This window comes from Salvia splendens, chromosome 18 (genome assembly GCF_004379255.2).
Source record: "Salvia splendens isolate huo1 chromosome 18, SspV2, whole genome shotgun sequence".
Taxonomy (NCBI): Eukaryota; Viridiplantae; Streptophyta; class Magnoliopsida; order Lamiales; family Lamiaceae; genus Salvia; species Salvia splendens.
Window position 1 is genome coordinate 19,806,895 of NC_056049.1, and position 19,408 is coordinate 19,826,302.

General features: G+C 38.8%; 2 protein-coding genes across 2 annotated transcripts; one reads left to right on the forward strand and one right to left on the reverse strand.

The window, feature by feature from the left end:
• The first annotated feature begins 7,291 nt into the window (after positions 1–7,291).
• LOC121776410 (protein IQ-DOMAIN 19-like) lies at positions 7,292–9,253 on the forward strand. The gene is made up of 4 exons (XM_042173587.1): positions 7,292–7,762; positions 7,843–8,085; positions 8,211–8,810; positions 8,912–9,253. The coding sequence occupies exons 1-4, from the start codon at positions 7,463–7,465 to the stop codon at positions 8,930–8,932; spliced, it is 1,164 nt and encodes a 387-aa protein (XP_042029521.1). The 5' UTR covers positions 7,292–7,462; the 3' UTR covers positions 8,933–9,253.
• Positions 9,254–9,348: 95 nt separating this feature from the next.
• On the reverse strand, positions 9,349–14,754 carry LOC121776409 (serine/threonine-protein kinase Nek1-like). Its single transcript, XM_042173586.1, has 14 exons — positions 14,727–14,754; positions 14,528–14,594; positions 14,385–14,450; positions 13,784–13,830; positions 13,652–13,697; positions 13,463–13,543; positions 13,330–13,372; positions 13,210–13,259; positions 13,040–13,121; positions 12,863–12,912; positions 12,162–12,235; positions 11,906–11,957; positions 11,091–11,537; positions 9,349–10,324 (listed from the first exon to the last, which is right to left on the reverse strand). Coding segments are annotated over exons 4-14 (1,602 nt in total). The 5' UTR covers positions 13,786–13,830; positions 14,385–14,450; positions 14,528–14,594; positions 14,727–14,754; the 3' UTR covers positions 9,349–9,649.
• Positions 14,755–19,408: the final 4,654 nt, after the last annotated feature.

The window sequence follows — 19,408 nt, forward strand, 5'->3', positions numbered from 1 at the left end:
GGTCGCCCAAAGCTTGATGTACTAGTTAAGTCGGACTTCTTCTTATGCATGGAGCCTAAGACCACGTTTATCGCTATGTGGAGGTCGACCTCCACATAAGTAAATGCAATTAATAAAAAAAAAACAATTCTACCCATGGTCTCTCTCTCCTCGACCCATGTCCCTCTCTCTCCTAAAACAGACCCTGCGGTCTCTCTTATCATTTCACCCCTCAGCCAATGAGATTGTGCCAAATGGCACAATTTCATTGGCTGATATTATTATTTTTAATAATTAATATATCTTTAATATATTATATTAAAAAATTATAAATTTTATATCAAAATTCATAATTTTTCTTCCTCTATAAATAGAGACCACATTTGCTATAGTTTTGCACACAAAAAAATATCATCTTTTCTCCTCCTATAATCCTTATTGTTTAGTAGAAAAATAAAGCCCAGCTTCAAAACAGAGAAGCTCACAAAGCTCTGCTAAACGATTTGGTAGAGCATATATGGGCAAATTTCGGCAATTGCAATTGAATGTCTAGTTTTCATCTTATGTATGAGCACCAATGATGTATTTTTAATTTCGTATTTCCATGATTGTAATTTATATTTTTTATTTGTTTGTTTTTATAATTTTTAGTTTGTCTTTTATTACGTACAATAATAAGTATTTCATGTAATAATAATAGTAATAAAAATAATATAAAAATAAATATATAATAGTGTGGTTGGGTGGTCATTGATAAACCATGAAAATATGTGTGGTTGGGTTGGGTGAATATTAATGATGTGGAAGATGATGTGGAGGAGATAGAAATGAATTAAATATTGAAAAAGTGGATGGTTGGGTTGGGTTGAGGGGTTGCTGATAAACATGGTCTAACACACAAGAGTTTTGCTTCTTCGCGTGACTTAGATAAGATAAGATAAGATAAGCTTTCAACATGCACGCAACCTGTAATGAATTGGGTTTGGTGCTTGTAGTGGTGATGGGTCAAATGCGTAAACATTTAATGTCTTAATATTCTATTTTGTAGAGGAGTATATATACTACTCCCTCCGTTCCATAGTAGTGGAGTCATTTTGCCATTTTGGTACGTTCCATAGTAGTTGAGTCATTTCCCTTTTTAGTAAAAGTTAACACATTTCTTCTCTCTTACTTTATTATCTCTTACTTTATTCTCTCTTCATCTCTCTACTTTCTTAATCTCCGTGCCGAAAAGAAATGCCCCCACTACTATGGAACGGAGGGAGTACTATTTTGGTCCTAAACATTCACTTTTCGAAAATTGAATCCAAAACGTACAAAAATGCTATCGTTTACATCATTTTTTTTACGGTCTACCGTCAATTAGCCCAATTTTGACCAGATTAGACTTGATCTGAGATTATTAGTAGGTTAATATTTTGGTAAATAACAATTTTTAATATTTTGAATTTGAAAAATCAATCTTCCAAATATCACCTAAACTATCACTAAGTGTTCATTTGGAACAATGAACCGTCACTCTCTCTCTTTTCTATCTTCTCTCTCGTCACTCTCCTGAGAAGAAGAACCCTAGTTCCGATTTCGACTGATTATTGTTGGTTGCCATGAGTTGGAAATCGTCATACCCAAACGACCATTCCAGCGACGTCTCGTCGACGTGAAAAATGCATATGCGAGGAAGAGGAAGTCCACACATGGACATCCATCTGACACCGATGATGGTTCGTCGGCTACTAGTAGTTCAGAAAAGAACGATTCCTCGAAGCAAAACGAACAAGGCAACAAAATATTTTTTTTATGGTCTAAATGTTCAGGACCAATTCGAAGTAGAAAATGAATATGAAAGACCACTTTGTATTGTGTTTTGTTGTCCATTTATTGGTTCAATTTGATGTTAGTTTATTAACATAGATTATTGCCTCATTATCGACGAAGAAACAATCACATAATGTATGAAACGAACAACAACTACAATATTTTTTTTGTTGCAAGTCTGCAATGGGTGTGGTTGTATCAATTTGATTTCTGCCGCCTTGTCTAAGAAGAAGAAGAAGCATTCACTTGATAAATTTGGTAACTTTTTTCAGATTTAAAATTTAAATAGGAACAAAAAATTAGGGTTTTCAAACACTCCATCAAATTACTTGAACATACAAAAAGTGTTACAACAACAACAAGACAAAGACAAAAGCCCAAAACATTCACTAATTTCTGAATTTTATGCTTAATTTCTGATAAATTCAATGTTAACTCAAAATCGGCACCATCGAAGGAGGTTGAAGAAGAACAGACACGTGCTTCGACTTCATGATTTGGCTCGCACCACTTGAAGAAACTGAATTCTTTTCTCTCACATACAAAATAAAGCTTCCCCCTCTACGGTTTGCCTTGGACGGAGACAATACGGAGTGCCGCCATCTTCTTGCAATAGCAAAAAGCGTAGCTACATCGGAGGTCTCCGAAGTCATGACCGCCGTCGTTGTCGACGGAGTCCCGGCTGCACGTCGAATGCCCCATGTTTGAAGGTGTTTGGTTGTTGCAAAGATGGAGAAAAAAAATTAGGGTTCTTGGGGGCCGGGAAGAAAGAGGGGAAGAAATAAAGATGAAATGAAGTGTTGAAAGAGAGAAATCGATTAATATTACTCATTTTCAGTATTTCATTTAACATTTACATGTAATATCCGAAAATTAAAAAAAATAAAAATTAGCTACAATGATGAAAATCAGCTAATCAGGTCAAAATTTGGCTAATTGACGGTTGACCGTAAAAAATTGATGGAACCTTCAAAAAATGATGTAAACAATAACATTTTCGTATGTTTTGGATTCGATTTTCAAAAAGTGAATGTTGTGGACCAAAATCGTAAATCAGGCATATATTTATAACCAAAATAGTACTATACCTTTTCGTAGATAGTGCAGTTTGAAAATCATGGGGCACACCTAAAATATGTGATAAATTTAATGCCTTAATATTCCTTATTTGACATTTTGGTTGATATTTTAATACTATTAATTTTCATAACTGAATCGTACAAAAAGAAAATAAAATTAAGCCTTCAAATCATAATTTGTATAAATATGTGCTTAAATTTAATTAATAACATAATATAGTTATATATAAATGAATTAAAAATTTCAACTTCATGATAAAAAAAATATTCGTGATGCTGAAACTTGCTTTTAAATTTATCAAAGTATGTTTGTGTTTCATTTTAATTTTACAAATCTTAAATTAGAGATTTTAATACATTAGGACCGATCATGTCACATTTAAAATGCATTTAATTGTCTAATTAGTGTATGATATGTTGAATAAATGGCAAGTGCCCAGTGAGTTAAAGGCGGAAAAAAGGCGGAAAAAAAGTGTTTTATTATCATAAAAAATTAAGTGATAATAATATTTGCAACGCTATATCAATTTTAAATTACGTGGAATTTACTAATATAGCCCCCAACCTTTGAAATACTCCATCCGTTAGTGAAATGTTGTCCAGTTTTTTCATTTCGGTCTGTTCGTGAAATGTTTTCCATTTTGCTTTTATTCCATTTTTGGTAAATGGACCCACTCTCTACTAACACATTATCTCTCACATTTTATTATAAAACTAATATATAAATATAAAGTCTACATTTCATTAACTTTTTTCCACTCACTCTTCTTCACATTTCTTAAAACCCGTGTCGAGTTAAACATGGACAATATTTTGTAGACGGAGGGAGTATAGAAAAAGTCAAAGAATAGTTTTAGAATTTTCCACTATTATAGTGTGGCTTTAAATAACAAACCAAACATGTGATATTAAGGATTATAAATAACATACTATTACGAATAGAAATGGAAAACTAAGAAAAACATTTATACAAAATGATTGGTAACAGGGCTAGGTGGATTGGGCCTCGCCATGCCCGTCTAGGTTGTCCAATTCTGCTGGAACTACAATCTGGTGAGGCTGCAGGAGCTGTTAAGGGAGGAAGGCTGCGACGCCAAGTTCAGATTGGAAGGCGATGGGAAGCCTTACGTCACTGATAACTTAACTACATTGTGGATTTGTATTTCAAGACTCCGATCAGGGATTCCGCCGCAGCGGGAAGGGAGGTCGCCGCCTTGGATATGGCCACCGCCGTCATTATCGCCGGTGGAAGTGGGATCACAGTCAAGACGAAATGAAGATGATGATTAAGATTTTGCGAGAATTGGGGAGTTTCAGGCATTGGTTTTGACGCTGTAACTCAGGAGCTCAAATAAATGGAGAGAAAAAATTATTTGTACACTAATTGAAGGAATAATTAATTGCCATATTTATCGAATGTCTATCGTGGATTTTTGAGAAATTTTGAAATACGGGTTACAATTCGCCGATTTTTCAGCATTTGGGATTAAATTTTGCGAACATTTTAGAACGTGGGATTGAGGCATGCCAACTTTTAGAGCATCCACGGTTGTGCGGAATTCCCGGCGAAATTCCCCGCGTAATTCCCAAAAACACCTCATGCCACGTCATAAGGAATTCTCACTACATTGCCACGTCATAAGGAATTCCCACTGCACAGTGACGGAATTTCCTGCGGAATTCCCGAAGGAATTCCCACAATTAAAAAATTCACAAATTCACAAATTAAACAATTCCCGGAAGTAAGAAATTTACGGAATTAAATAGTCGACACAAATAGGGAAAAATATTCCATTAATAAAAAAAAGAAAAGTACATTTCACCGAATAAAAAAAATACATTTCAATAATGCTTCACCCCCACATCAACGATGACCCATCCGCTGCCATACTTCTTCAATAATATCGTTCTGGAGTTGAACATGAGCTTGTTTTTGGCGCATGTCGGCGAATACACGGACTCAATCGACATCGTCATGGGGTATCCCCATGCGGACATTGCCAGTGGCCACGCCGTGGCTTGGACCCGCATCATCAGCGTCCTCGTTGGTCCCCTCAGTCAGTACTGGACCTTCATCTTCGACAATCATGTTGTGCATGATAATACATGCGTACATGATGTCGGCGATGCTGTCAACATACCACAGCCGTGCGGGACCCTTCACTGCCGCCCATCGACCTTGTAGCACTCCGAATGCCCGCTCCACATCCTTGCGCGCTGCCTCCTGACGTTGCGCAAAGTATATCTTCTTTTCATCTGCTGGGCACCTGATCGTCTTCACAAAGACGGGCCACATCGGGTATATCCCATCCGCCAAATAATAGCCCATGTTGTGCTGGTTGCCGTTGGCGACGAAGTTGACGGCCGGACCGACGCCCATGCACTGGTCGTTGAAAAGGGGCGACGACTGGAGGACATTGATGTCGTTGTTCGACCCGGCTACTCCAAAATAGGCATGCCAAATCCACAACCGGTAGTCAGCTACCGCTTCAAGGATCATCATGGGATTCTTGGCCTTGAAACTAGTAGTGTACATCCCTTTCCAGGCAGCGGGGCAGTTCTTCCATTCCCAGTGCATACAATCTATGCTGCCTAACATCCCCGGAAACCCATTCTGATTCCCGTGCATATCCAGCAGAGCCTGACAATCTTCGGGGGTAGGCTTCCGAAGATACCTATCCCCGAAAATCTCTCTAACGCCCTGACAAAAATACTTCAGGCAGTCGCGCAGTCGTCTCGCTGATGTGGAGGTACTCGTCGAACATGTCGGCCGAACCTCCGTATGCCAACTGGTTTACCAGTTGCATCCTCCCGCACCCTAAAATACCCGCATCGACGCTCCAAAGCGCCCACGATACGCATAAAGAGTGGCCGATGCATCCTAAACCGTCGCCGGAATAGGTTCTCCCCAAACCGTGGCTCTGGCGCAAAGTAATCCTCGTACAACCGCCCGTGGGCAGCGAGGTGATCCCGGGAGACTATAGTGCGACGATGGATGGGTTGAGGCACCGCCGACGCCGCGGCCGCTTGTTCCTCCCTCTCAGCAGCCTCCCGCACACGTGCGTGTATCATCCGGATTATGTGTTCATAATGTCCACCACCACCACCACCACCACCACTACCACTACCACTACCGGCCATTACGAATATATAAAAGAAATTTAGAGAGAGAGAAACTTGTTAATACAAGTGGTGCGAATGAAATGAAGTTCAACAGGATGTATATATAGGAACCGAAAAAAAAACATTTAATGCATTAAACGGGAATTCCGCGAGCGTCAACGCAATGGCGGACGTCCGCGCAGAATTCCGCCGATGGCCGCGGAACTGCGAATTCCTTCGCGGAATTCCGTATCCGTGGAAGGGGCGCGTAATGGCGGATGTCTGTTACGGAATTTCCGCACGCCGATGGGAATTCCGTGTGGACTTCCGCAATTGCGGATGCTCTTAGGAACATGGAATTTTTGCCGTAATCTATTTTTTTTTATCTTCTTCTTAGTTAACTTTCTTCCTCTCTCTACCTGCGCCGTCTTTCTCTATCTCTCACACACACACACACACACACACACACTTGGAATTACTCTCTGCTTCTACCGCTGAACTCTCTCCTGTCTATCTCAAAAAATCAATTGTGATATCAAACATTACGAATTTTTATGGCGCGGTGGTGTTTATTTATGCAATTAAATTAATATGAGCTGAAGTAGTGTGTGGAGCTACTAGTTGATATGTTCATGAATTTACAGCCGCAGTCAAATTATGTATCCAATAACAACTCCTGCTACATTTTTATGTTAAAAACAAAAGTGCAAATTTGAGGTTTTTAAAATTTTAAATATGGTTTGCAAATATGGAATTTTTTAAATATATTTGAAAAGAACGATTGCAAAAAGAAATTTTATGTAGGTTAGTTGGGCTACTTATATATTTTTGTGAGTGAATAAAAAAAAAGAGAAAAAAATAAAAAAATCTTATTCTAAAAAATTCGCTTGTCTTGATCTCATATTTTTAAAAGTCAACAAATTAATTCAAGATCAGCGAATTGAGACCCATATTCTCTTCTATTGTTTGCTATAAATTTTGATAAGCATACAAGACAACAGAAATTTGGGCAAGAGAGTATTTCGAATTAACCAGCATGGTGGTTCATTTGAAGCAAATCATTTGGTCAGTCTCCTCCTGAACCTCCTAGCTTTCAGCGATGACTATGCTGACCGTTGGAATGAGATATAGTCATCTAGCTATAAAACCCTAGGAAACCACAAAAATTATAAACTCAAACTGATGATGGCGACACAAAAAAATATATTGATCAATTAGTCAAGCAGTAGAAAAGGTCGGAATTACCCCCAATCCTACGCAAGGCAGCTGCCATCCAACCATCTATGGATAGGATAATAAACACAAAAGAAACAAATCCGGAAGGATAGATAAGTGGCATATGGCAGCTAAAGCAGAAGTCATTGCAGGCGACTCAATCTCTACAAACTTAGTCAATCACAAATTACGTGTTTCTTATACTTATATACAGCTGCAACTTCTATTCCCTTTTCTCTAACTTAGCGAACTAACTCAACGGTTGAAGCAGCATGGGGAAGGCAAGCAAATGGATTAGAAATTTATTCATGGGTAAAAGGGGAGAAGACAAGGCCAAGGCTTCATTTCCACCTGAGACCACCTCCACATCAACGTCATTCGCCACCACCCCTAAAGTGAGAAGGAGATGGAGTTTCAAAAGACCGCCCTGCGCCAAACCCGTCACTCACAAACCCAGCAAATCATTCGACTCTATCTACGTGCCCAACCAACTACTGGACTGCGAGGCTCACCAGCCGTTAAATGCAAATGCAGCTGCCACCACAATACAAGCTGCCTATCGTTCTTATTTGGTACGCGAATATGCACTCAACTTTGCCATTCTACTCCCTAGACCTGTGTGTGTTCGCGTGTTTAAAGTATGCACTTACAGGCGAGGAGAGCACTGTGGGCGTTGAGAGGGCTGGTGAAGTTACAAGCCTTGGCAAGGGGTTACTTGGTCAGGAAACAAATGAATACCGTACTTAGGTCGATCCACGCTGTGATGGCGATTCAAGTTAGAGCCCGGATTCAACGGATCCAAATGGGGGAGGAACCTCCCGTCGTTGTGGGAAGGAGAAGGTCTTACACAGGACCATCATCAGCATCTGATAGACAGCTTGGAAAGGAAATTAGTGTGAGCCATTTCTTCAACTTCAAAAGAATTTAAGTTCACTATGCTAAGCAATTGAAACAGAAATAACTCAACATTTTGGACATTCATGAACCACATTAATCTCCTCAATGTAACAATTAATGCAGGGAAATACATGTGATGGGAACACTTTGGCAACAAGCAGAGGTTTAAGAAGCAGAAGTGGGCGTGTGTATCAAGTACCTGGTGAGAGAGTTGAGTATGGGTCGAGAATATATAGCTCTGGTCGCCATTCAGTCTCTCAAAGAGAACACCAGCTGAAAATGAGTCCCAGTCCATCAACACTGTCCTTCACAGATTCAAGCTCCACAACCTTTGATGGCCAACTAGAGGAATTTTCATTAAAAATGGCAAGAAGAAATTCAAGACGATACTCTTGTAGCTCAGAAAATAAGAATTCATTCATACCATCTTCACAGAGCCAAGATCATATGCCCTCTAACTCCACTTTGTTTCCAAACTACATGACCAATACAAAATCATCACAAGCCAAGGCGAGATCACATAGTGAACCGAGGCAGCGCCCTAAGCAGAAAGGCAGGAGGTCATCATCCATGGACGCGAAAAATGATAAACAAAATGAGTACCCTTGGCTTAGCAAGCTGTATCGTTCTGACAAATCCACTGATGAAGGAGACTGTGATTCCACTACAGATGCAATGGCTGCTCTCTCCAAACATATGATGTCGTTAGTCCAATTTGAAGGGGTACGTGCTCTGTCATTTTCTTTTATTGGACATCTTGCACTGTTTATAGACTTGATCTTCAGATTTAGCTTGGTCTCTGATTCAATTAATTAAAACTGCAGCCTCCCATGAATTTGTATTGATGCTTCAGTTTCATGGTCAAGAGCGGGATTTTAGAAATCAAAATGAGAGATTAGCAGAAATTCAGTCGCAAGCATAGATATCAAGAACTACGTCCGCAGACTCCAGATTGTTGCCCCTGCATATTCCATTATGCAGATCCTATGTTTTTTCAATTCTTTAGCTTCTTTTTGGGCTAGAAGTAGATGGTCTGATAATTTCCATTAGCAACGAAGACTACAAATAATTCATTTATGACATGATTATTGAAGTATAACAGAAGATAAACATATGTTCGGATTTGTACTTGGGGGCAGCCTGAACTTCCAGAGTAGTTCTCTTTATCAAGATTATCTGCATATAATTGTGTATGTCAGCTGACATCAATGAAAAGCTGTTCCAAAGAAAGAACTGCATACCTCAGTTTTTGTATGCAAAATTGGGACATGACGCCGTCATGAAGGCTTGAGCTCAACAGTGGACATGATGAGCGCCATACTACTGAAAATAAAAATCAGTACAAAAATAGCAGAAACTTCTCAAAGATTATAGCGGATCAATAATGTTCTCTGATATTAATAGTTGGCACCAAATCTGCAGAAAATGTCAGACAATGGGTTTCCTATCTAACCCAGTACTTGAAATTGGCCTAAACGAATTAGGAAACTATAACATGTTCTGCCTAAACAAATTACATGCCAATAATTTGGAACATTAAAAAGTCATTCCACAAATATATTCTATACATGCAGGCTGCTCCTATGGCAAAGATCTTCTGGCAGGAGGGTATTTTCTTTGAAGCTCTTGGACAACCAGATTGCAGTTTCTCTTGGAGACGCTTTTCCCGGACCAAATGGCCTTATCAAAACCCCAAGTTCCTCAATTTTCGCTTCTTGAAATAACCTTGCACTGAACTCGAGCAAGCCTTCCAGTGCTTCAGCTCGTTGTCGGTAAGAAGACATGTCAATTCTGCGGGGTCGTTGGTCCGAGGATGTTCGGCTTGAGGCACCAGCAGTGGCATTATGATCTGAAGACTCACTTCCATCTTGCTTATCATTGTGTAGTGTAGAACGAACTCCTTGCCAATTATTGAAGCTCAATCGACCTGATTTATCCAGGAACTCAATGGTATATCTATTTTTCATGATAGAACGGTCACCTTGTGGGTATCTGGAGGTGAACGAGCTTCTGCGGATACCTAAGGACCCCACATAGGACCCTAAAGGAAGTTCAAACATCTTATCGATTCGAGGGGAATTGACAGAAACATCTGGAGACTTGATGCTGCCAATGATTTCAAGAGGACCAAGACTGGGCACACGACGACAATGATCTGCACCTTTTCCTGGCAATGGAAGAGAGGCTCTACGAGTGGTTGAAACAGGTCTCTTAACCACGCTTTTTGATGCTTGAAGCTGAAAATAGCATTTCTTCAGTTTGTTTAGCACATAGAGAGAATTCATAGATCATCCTATACTAACTAATATTGTTCGGATATACTAGGGAGAGAGAAGAATGATTTTTTTACAAAAATAAATGAGTTCAAGCATATGAAAGTTAAGTAAATGTTTAAAGGTTTAGAGATAAATGGCATCATTTACTGGGATAAAAAGTAACATGGGGATGCTTACTTACAGTATTATGCAATAAAAACAGCTTCCACAATACATGCAAATTATATAAGAAAATTTGGAGAGCAATATATGGAAAGAACATACTTGCAGTTTGGGGCTGGTTTTGGTCTTTTTTGTTAGGAAATATGGCCAGGACCTGCTATTTCTAGGACATGAGTGAACTGTTCCTGAAAATCTCATATTTAAATCCATATGTATAGAAAGTTTCGACCATTTTTCTAACAGAGCTGTACACCTCTTAAGTATTACGCAAACAAATATAATTTTCTACAGTCATAGACCTTTGTTTCCAACAGTCAAACATATACCATGAGTGGAATTGAACAATAAAAAAAAAGGAATGTAAAACTATTATATATTGGGTTAAAAGCATAGAACCAGTGGTAATTCAAGGCAAGACTGCATGGCAAGATAAAGAGACTAGGAATGTGATGGTAAATATTTTTATATTTAGAAGAGAGTTGCTTCAAAACAAGCATCTGAACAAATTATCATGACAGAAGAAACAAGGACTGTATGCATACAAAAAAGTTTTGTATGATCTTACCAGTTCATTATTCTTTGAGAGCTTTGACTTTCTTTTTGAAACACTGGAAGCTTTTGTTTCTGTATCTTTCTGTTTTGTTGAGATTTTTGAGGTAACAGTTTTTGTAATGACAGTCCGTTCATGCGTGCTTCCAGAAAATAATTCTTTCGTTCTAGGATGCAGATTGGAAGGATTGGTTGTTTCAGTTATCCTAGTGAAAGAATCATAACTTGGCTCAGCTCCAGATACATTTGGATTTACAGTCCTGTCATTTCCACATGAGGATCGTCTCTTGCTATATGCTGGAGGTGGACCACGGGAAGACTCTGAAAATCTAATTGACCTAGTGTTATCCTTTTCTGTTTCAGCCCATTCGCTTGGAAAACTGGTGCGCCTGGGGGAATTGAGCTTAAGGTGAACATTGAGTACATAGGGTTGAAGGTGTTGGTGCCAGAGAAGTGCTGCAGCCTGCCATGATTACTTTCATGTATTAGTAATGTGAATAGAATAAAAATTATTTCCAAGATGATATGCAAGTGAGGGGCATGCATAATACATTCTTCATACATACATGGTCTACAAAACTAAAAAGATCAACGTAGAGCAGATCTTGCAATTGCGGTTGGAAACAATATTAATACTTTTTCCCCTCACTACCTTGTCTCCCTCGATAGGTCAAAATAGATAGAGAATTAGCTAGAATGTGGTTATTGGCGAATTGAAGTTTCAACTTGAATAGCAGCAAACAAAAATACAGGATATCAACCGACTTAAATAGCTACTACTTAAGTACTTGTGCAGTTAAGAGATATGTAATAAACGAGTGCAGAGCTTACACTAGGACGAAGTTCTGGATTCCTCCTCAGCATGCTTTTCACCAGACCTCGGCTGTAATACAAGTATCATAATCATAGTAAAGTCAATCAGCTAGTTAAGGCTAAAAAAGATTGTCAATTTTCTCATAATAAACCATTATAATAACAATCATATAGCGAGACGATGAAAACTTTTGAGCAGAGAGAGAGAGAGAGATTGACAGACATGCAGACACGGGAATACATTTAAGAAATAGGAGAGCAGAGAGGAACTCACAATGAACCAGAGTATTTGGCGGGCAGTGGAGCAACTATAGACTTGTTTATTTTGTTGATGAGAGCTTGCATATCCTGTCAAAAAAATGTGCAGAAAATAAAATACAACTTTAATTTTTAAGAACTTTACTGACCAGAAGTCAACACCAATCATACCATTCAGGGAAAACATAAATCACAACAAGCAAACAAGGTTAAGCTGAACCCAAAGTCCTGTTTCTAGAAACATTCCTACATGGTAGTCAGCTAATGAATAATGATTAACTAGTCTTAATGTTTATGGTCTAATAAATGTATGACATTCTCATAAATAAAAGCCGGTAGCAAGAATTCACACTTTAGCAGATAATCGGCTGATTTCTTGTGTGAGAAATAAGATTTCAGGCTGTAGACCCACAGGGTTAATCTACTTCAGTAGTAGAGTTCATGGTCAACCTCAGAATAGAGAACATAAATTCATGGAGTATCATTGAACTTCATGCAGAATAATTGACTATTACGGCCAGTCATTCTATTTCCACTACCAATGAGCAAAACTCAAATTAGTATGGTAAAGAAATTGTGTAGCAGGTATGTGAAAGTTTTGAAGTACTTAACTGCTAGCAACAACCAAAATCTTAGTCCAAAAATGTTAGGGCTAATGCAGAAAGGAAATTCAGTACAAAGTTGGCCAACAATCATGTTAAGTCGGCAGCAACTTACAAATGCCTTGAAAGCTGGTTTAAGGGATGTCATTTCATACATGCAGCATCCTGGAAGATATTAAATAGCAGGATACATCAATTTGACATGGACTAGTGCAAAATAGGCTTAACTTAATCCGGTGTATTATTATAATCTTTATAATGACACCATGTAGCAGTAAAATATTTCTCTTACCAAGTGACCATACATCTGATTTGGAACCATATGGTATATCTGCAAGTAGCTCAGGGCACATATAACTGGGAGTACCAACAATCTGAGGAAGAAACGAGGTATGAATAAGTCATATGATGATGGGACAATGATAGAACTGAAAAACGGCATATCGTAACCATAATGCTTACCGAGGAAGCCAGCTCATCTGAACTCAACATTTTGGCAAGTCCAAAGTCACCTGGAACAACCCCATGTAGTTTAGAAATTCATTCCAAATTCCAGGAAGAAAATACAAGATGATGGCTTACCAAGACGAATGTCGTGATCTTTCGTCAAAAATATATTTGAGCACTGCAGAAATTGAGTGAACATTAAACTGAAAAATCATGAATTTCATAATATGTATCATAACTATCAAGGAGGCAGTCTGACAAAACATACCTTGACATCACGATGAAGGATATGGTTCATGTGTAAGTACTCCAGTGCTATGAGTAGCTGAACAAGCCATATACAGAGCTTCTGCAGAAACATAAGAAATAAAGTTATTTAAACATGGAGTAATGAAGTGGCTGGCTGTGGGAGAAAAAAGAAGTATATGAAAAAAAACTGATCCACTAAAGAAACTACCTCTTCAGGAAGATGGACACCATTGGCCATTTTTATGGCTTCTGCCCTACAAATAAAAAATAGGTAGGCAAGGTTAAAGACGTGTCTTTGTTCCCTTTACAAAGATCATATTAAATGTGGAAAACTGCTTACATATCTCCACCTTCACAGTAACCTATGACAATGCAGACATAGCAGCCCTGAGATATAAGCAACATACGTTTTTAGTTCAATTGATTTTAGAAACTGGCAGAGAAAAACTGTTTGAATATACTGATATGTGACATTTCTAAATATGGGATTCCCATCAAAACTTGACTTCTTTGTGTTCCTTTTCTGGTGGAAGCCACCAATTCAGTTTCAATAACAGCAATCAGGGACCAACAGAAGATACCTTGCCAATCAGAATCAGTTGAAGGAAACTACTAGAGGCTTGCCCATAATAAAGATAGCAGAGGTTGTGTATTTAATCATACAGCATTCTGCTAGGTTGGCTGTCGATCAGCAGACTTAATGATTCTAGGTATATTTCAGTAGTTTGGTGTCCTAAATCATTTTAAGTTGCTTGAGACCATAATTGCTAAGTCTAAAGTTTCATCAGACTTATTTCATTTCTAGTTTGGCAAACTACAGTTTAGAAATTGATGGAGTAAAAACAGTAAGAAGCTATAGGTAGATTAAATTAGAAAAATTATTCTAATGGTCCAGCTTGAGAGCCATCCCCATAAAGATGCGACAGGCATAACTTTCTTACCTTCTCCACCTATGAATCTTTGTGCTCCACTATAAATGGATTTTGCATGTTCGAAATAAGTTCCATCTGCATAGTATCACAAAGCTACTTAGGTTAATACAGAGAGTATTTACTGAGAAATTACTTAAGAAAGAAGAACTGACCTCCTGATGTGCGGATCGCCGTGTCCTGTTGGTTTGGTGGGCAAGACGAATCTTTTTTAACACATACCTTAACATCCAAGCCAAGGAATTAAGTGAAAAATGATTAGTAAAAAACAAATTCACCATGATAATCTTGCAGTCATGATGCACACATGAAACCAATATAAATATGATGAAGGCATCTTTATTTAGCTCTCACTTCTTCTTTTCCTGCTTATGCCTCACAAGAAGCGCAGAACCGAAAGCACCCTTGCCAATCTGTTCCAGTATCTCGTACTTGTCCATTGGATGTGAAGTTACTTCGTTCTACCAGGCCACCAAGGCAAAAAAACTAGACTCCTGCCACAATGAATCAACAAAAATAAATATTGAGGGATATATATATATATATATATATATAGGCGTGTGATCAAATACTAACTTTTTATATTTTAAAAATATCAACACAAAGACATAAATTTATCAATCTTATTGTTTTGATAAACTTAGGTCTTTGTGTTGATATTTAAATTTACATGTTGTATTGATAGAATTATATCTCTGTTTTGATAATTTTAATACACAGAATTGAAAGTTATTAGTTATTACTGTAAATTAGTTAGCACACTGCCGCAACCCTATATATATATATATATATATATATAAATATATATATATATATAGGTGTGATCAAATACAAACTCTCTAAAATACAAACTATACAAACTATATCACCGGAGTGTACAAATTCTGTCACCGGAGTGTACAAATTATGTCAACGGACTGTACAAATTCTGTCACCGGGGGTCGATGTCAACGGAATGTACAAATTATGTCACCGGGGGATGTACGGAGTGTACAAATTCTGTTGACGGGGGTGTCCAAATTCTGATTTTTCGATGTCAAAATGTTGACATTAGAAAAATCTCTTATATTAACCGTTGATTAATTGTATTAAGTGAGTATGATTAAAGTTTGTATAGTTTGTATTTTAGAGAGTTTGTATTTTATCACACCCCTATATATATATATATATATTTAACCCTATATATATATATATTTTTTTTCAATTCGCGTAGTACTTGAACATAAATTACAGTTAGAGCTTATAATTCATTCAATACTGAGAGATGCGAACATCAAATCAGGAGGAATCTCGCAGCAAATTAAACTATCGGTTACTAAACATGAAATAAAGGCATTGATGTCATACATTCGAATTACAAATCAACACTTCAGTTTCAGTCCATCCAGTAAAATGCACCATAATCCAAGCCTTGATTCACGCAAAATTAAACCACCGCATTTAAGTTCTGTACGCAAAAATTCAGATGAAGATAAACACCAAAAACTAAAGAAGAAAAATCAAATTCGGTTCGCATTTGACTGTCAATTTCAACAGATTCATTCATAGATTTCAGCAGCCAAAAAAGCAAAAGGCGCGAAATAAAACAACAGTTAAGAGTGAAAAGTGCAAAACAGCGGAGAAGCTAAAGAGAGACACCTGAAATGCGTGCTTCTTCGAAGGTAGAGAAAGAGCAATGCAGGAAGGTAGGACTCCAACATCAGCTACAGTAAAAGCGACGGCGCTGTAATGGTGGCGATATACGCACAGGAATTAGAGCATGAATAACGCTACTGGACGGGCCGCAAATCGCGAGTCCCGGCCCGTCCCACGCGTTAGACGGACGAGCGGCACGGCCTGGGCCGGTCCCGGGGCCGCGTTCCCGGCCTGGGACAGGGTTACGCGGCTCGGACGTGACGCAACGCGGCCCGGCCCAGGGTTATTTGTGTTCGGGCCTGGCCGCAACCTTTTTTTTTTTAAATTTGAAATTTTTTTATAAATACTACTCCATTTTCAAGCTTGAACGCTACCAAGCTGCTATTCAAGCTTGAAACGAACAACAAACCCGGGTGCTACGTACCCGGATATATATTCACCAAGACCGTGAACAAGCTGCCTTGCGGCTTTTCACGGATTATTTCTCTAGAGATCCGCGATGGAGTGATCAGATGTTCCGTCGCCGGTTCCGGATGCGGAGACATTTGTTCCTACGCATCGTCAACGCAGTTGTAGCTCATGACATGTATTTCAGCCAAACTACCGATGCTGTGGACCGGCAAAGTATATCGACGTTGCAGAAATGCACGTCTGCCATTCGTCTACTCGCTTACGGAACTACATCAGATATGTTCGATGAATATCTCCATGTAAGCGAGCCTATTGGACGGGAGTGTCTCGCTAGATTCTGTCGGGCAGTCATCGAAGCATTCAAGGATACGTACTAGAGAAAGCCAACGACCGACGACGTTAGGAAGTTGGTCGACATGCACGAGCGGGCCCACGGCTTCCCGGGGATGCTTGGAAGCATCGACTGTATGCACTGGCAGTGGAAGAATTGTCCAACGGCTTGGAGAGGACAATACACTAGCGGGCACAAGGGCACACATCCCACGATTGTGTTGGAGGCCGTTGCCGATTGCAAATTGTGGATCTGGCATGCCTACTTTGGTGTCGCAGGGTCCAACAACGACCTCAATGTGTTGAACGAGTCTCCATTGTTCAACGACTTGTGTGCCGGGCGAGCACCGAACGTAGAGTTCACGGCCAACCACCGTCAGTATAGTATGGGGTATTATCTGGCAGACGGGATCTACCCTCGATGGCCCGTGTTCGTGAAGACTATCACAGCTCCGACAACCGATCGGAGGGCAATGTTTGTCCAAAGGCAAGAGGCGGCTCGGAAAGATGTCGAGCGTGCATTCGGAGTCCTCCAAGCACGGTTGGCTATCGTGAAGGGAGCGGCCCGTGGTTGGCAGCGGTCACACATCGCCGACATCATGTATGCATGTATCATAATGCATAACATGATCGTTGAGGACGAGCAAGATAACGTCTCTTTGTGGAGCGACGATCCGCTCGCCAGCACCGGGAGTGACTACGTTGTCACCGAGCCGCCCGTGCAGGGCCTTCCTCCCGACATCCGCAATGTCATGGCCCATTCAGCTGCGATGCGCCAAGAGGAACAACACACTCGCCTCCAAGCCGATCTAATCGAAAAAATTTGGACTCGCACCAACGTTTTCCAGCATTGACGATATTTTATTTTATTTTCAGTTTTAAAATTTCTATGTTGTAATTTTGCAGTATTCGGTGAAATTAAATTTTCCGTGTTATAAATTTTCGGCGTTTTTTATTTTACGTTTAAAATAGGTTGGAGCTTTGAATAATGTCATTTATTAGTTGCGGCCCGAGTTGTGACCTGCAGGGTTAGAGGGGTTGGGGTCTGGGCCGCAACTGTAGAGGAATGATGACGTGGAGGGGACTTGAGGCCAGAAATGGAGACGTGGTTATTAGGGGCCAGAAATGGGGACGTGGTTATTCATGCCCTTAGGAGCGGATATCCCTCTAGGCTCTACCTTCCTCCACATCATAGATTCAGAGTGCAGCAGCACACTCTCTTTACTGATTCCTGTTTCCTGTTTCCTGTTTCCTGTTTCCAAGTCCACCAACACACACATGGAGAGAGAATATAAGTACTATCAAAAGGCGACAATTTAATTGTGATTCAGAAGCAGACAAAATGTACAGATAAGAGAGATAAATTTGAGTCGTGTTTAGGAACCAACTATTTATTTATTGTATAATCAATCACATTCATACTCTCCCGTCCCCAAAAAAATATACATTTTACATTCGACACGAATTTTAATACAAAGTTGGTAAAATAAGAGAGAGGTAGAAGTGGAGAGAAAAAGTAATTAAAATATTGTTAGTGGAGAATGAGTCTCATCTTAATAGAGGGAAAAGTGTTTCTAAAATTAAAAAGTGCATATTCTTGTGGGATGGACTAAAAATGAAATAATGTATATTATTGTGGGATGGAGTATTTGCAGGCAACATGTGACTCCTTTCCACATCTCACGATCCTAGCAATATGTTGCAATCTCATTTTCTCTTAATACTCTCGTTCCGCGGCAGTGGATGTATTTCTTTTCGACACACAATTAAAAAAAATTGTGTTAAATGAATTAAATAAATGAAGAATAAAATAATAAATAAAAAAATAAATAGATAAAAAAAGAATAAAGTAAGGCATAGTAAACTGAGTAACAAAAAAGAAAATAACTCTACTACTAAGAAAAATACTAAAATACCTAGTAAATTGACTCAATTATTTTGGAACAAATAGAGTAGTAGTATCTGATTTCTCTTTTCTAGGTAAGGTAAAAAACACAAATATTTATGATAAGGCGTATATCTTTTTCTATATTTATTGATTATATATTAGATTAGAAATAATACTGCTTCTATTTATCACTAGTAAATATCGATGCATAAATTAAGAGGATCTTTTTCTCTAGATGCAATTAGGGCTGACAATTTTCGACACGACACGATAATCTGACACGAATCCGCACGAAATTATTGGGTTGGGGTCAAGTCTTATTGGATCCGTGTCCTTATCGGGTTGACCCATTAAGAACCCGATAATTTCGGATTGGGTTCGGGTCGGATGCGGGTTGGATACGGGTAACCCATTAAGAAATAATATTATTATTTTTATTATTATTTAAAAATATATATATATATATTACTTTAATTTTTTAATTTCTTAAAAATTAGGTTTAAATAGTATAAAATGAATTTTAATTGTGTAAATTAGGTTAAAAATTAAGGTTTAATCGTGTAATATCAAGTTCGGGTTGTTATCGTGTCGTGTCAACCCATATTATATCGTGTCGATAACGGGTTCGTGTCGGGTGCGGGTCGTGTTCGGATTTGAAGGTAGCAGGTCGGGTTCGTGTTCGGATTTACAGTTTCCTTAATAGGTCGGGTTCAAGTTATGCCTTATTGGGTTGAGTCATTATCAGGTTGACCCGATAACGACCCAATCCGCA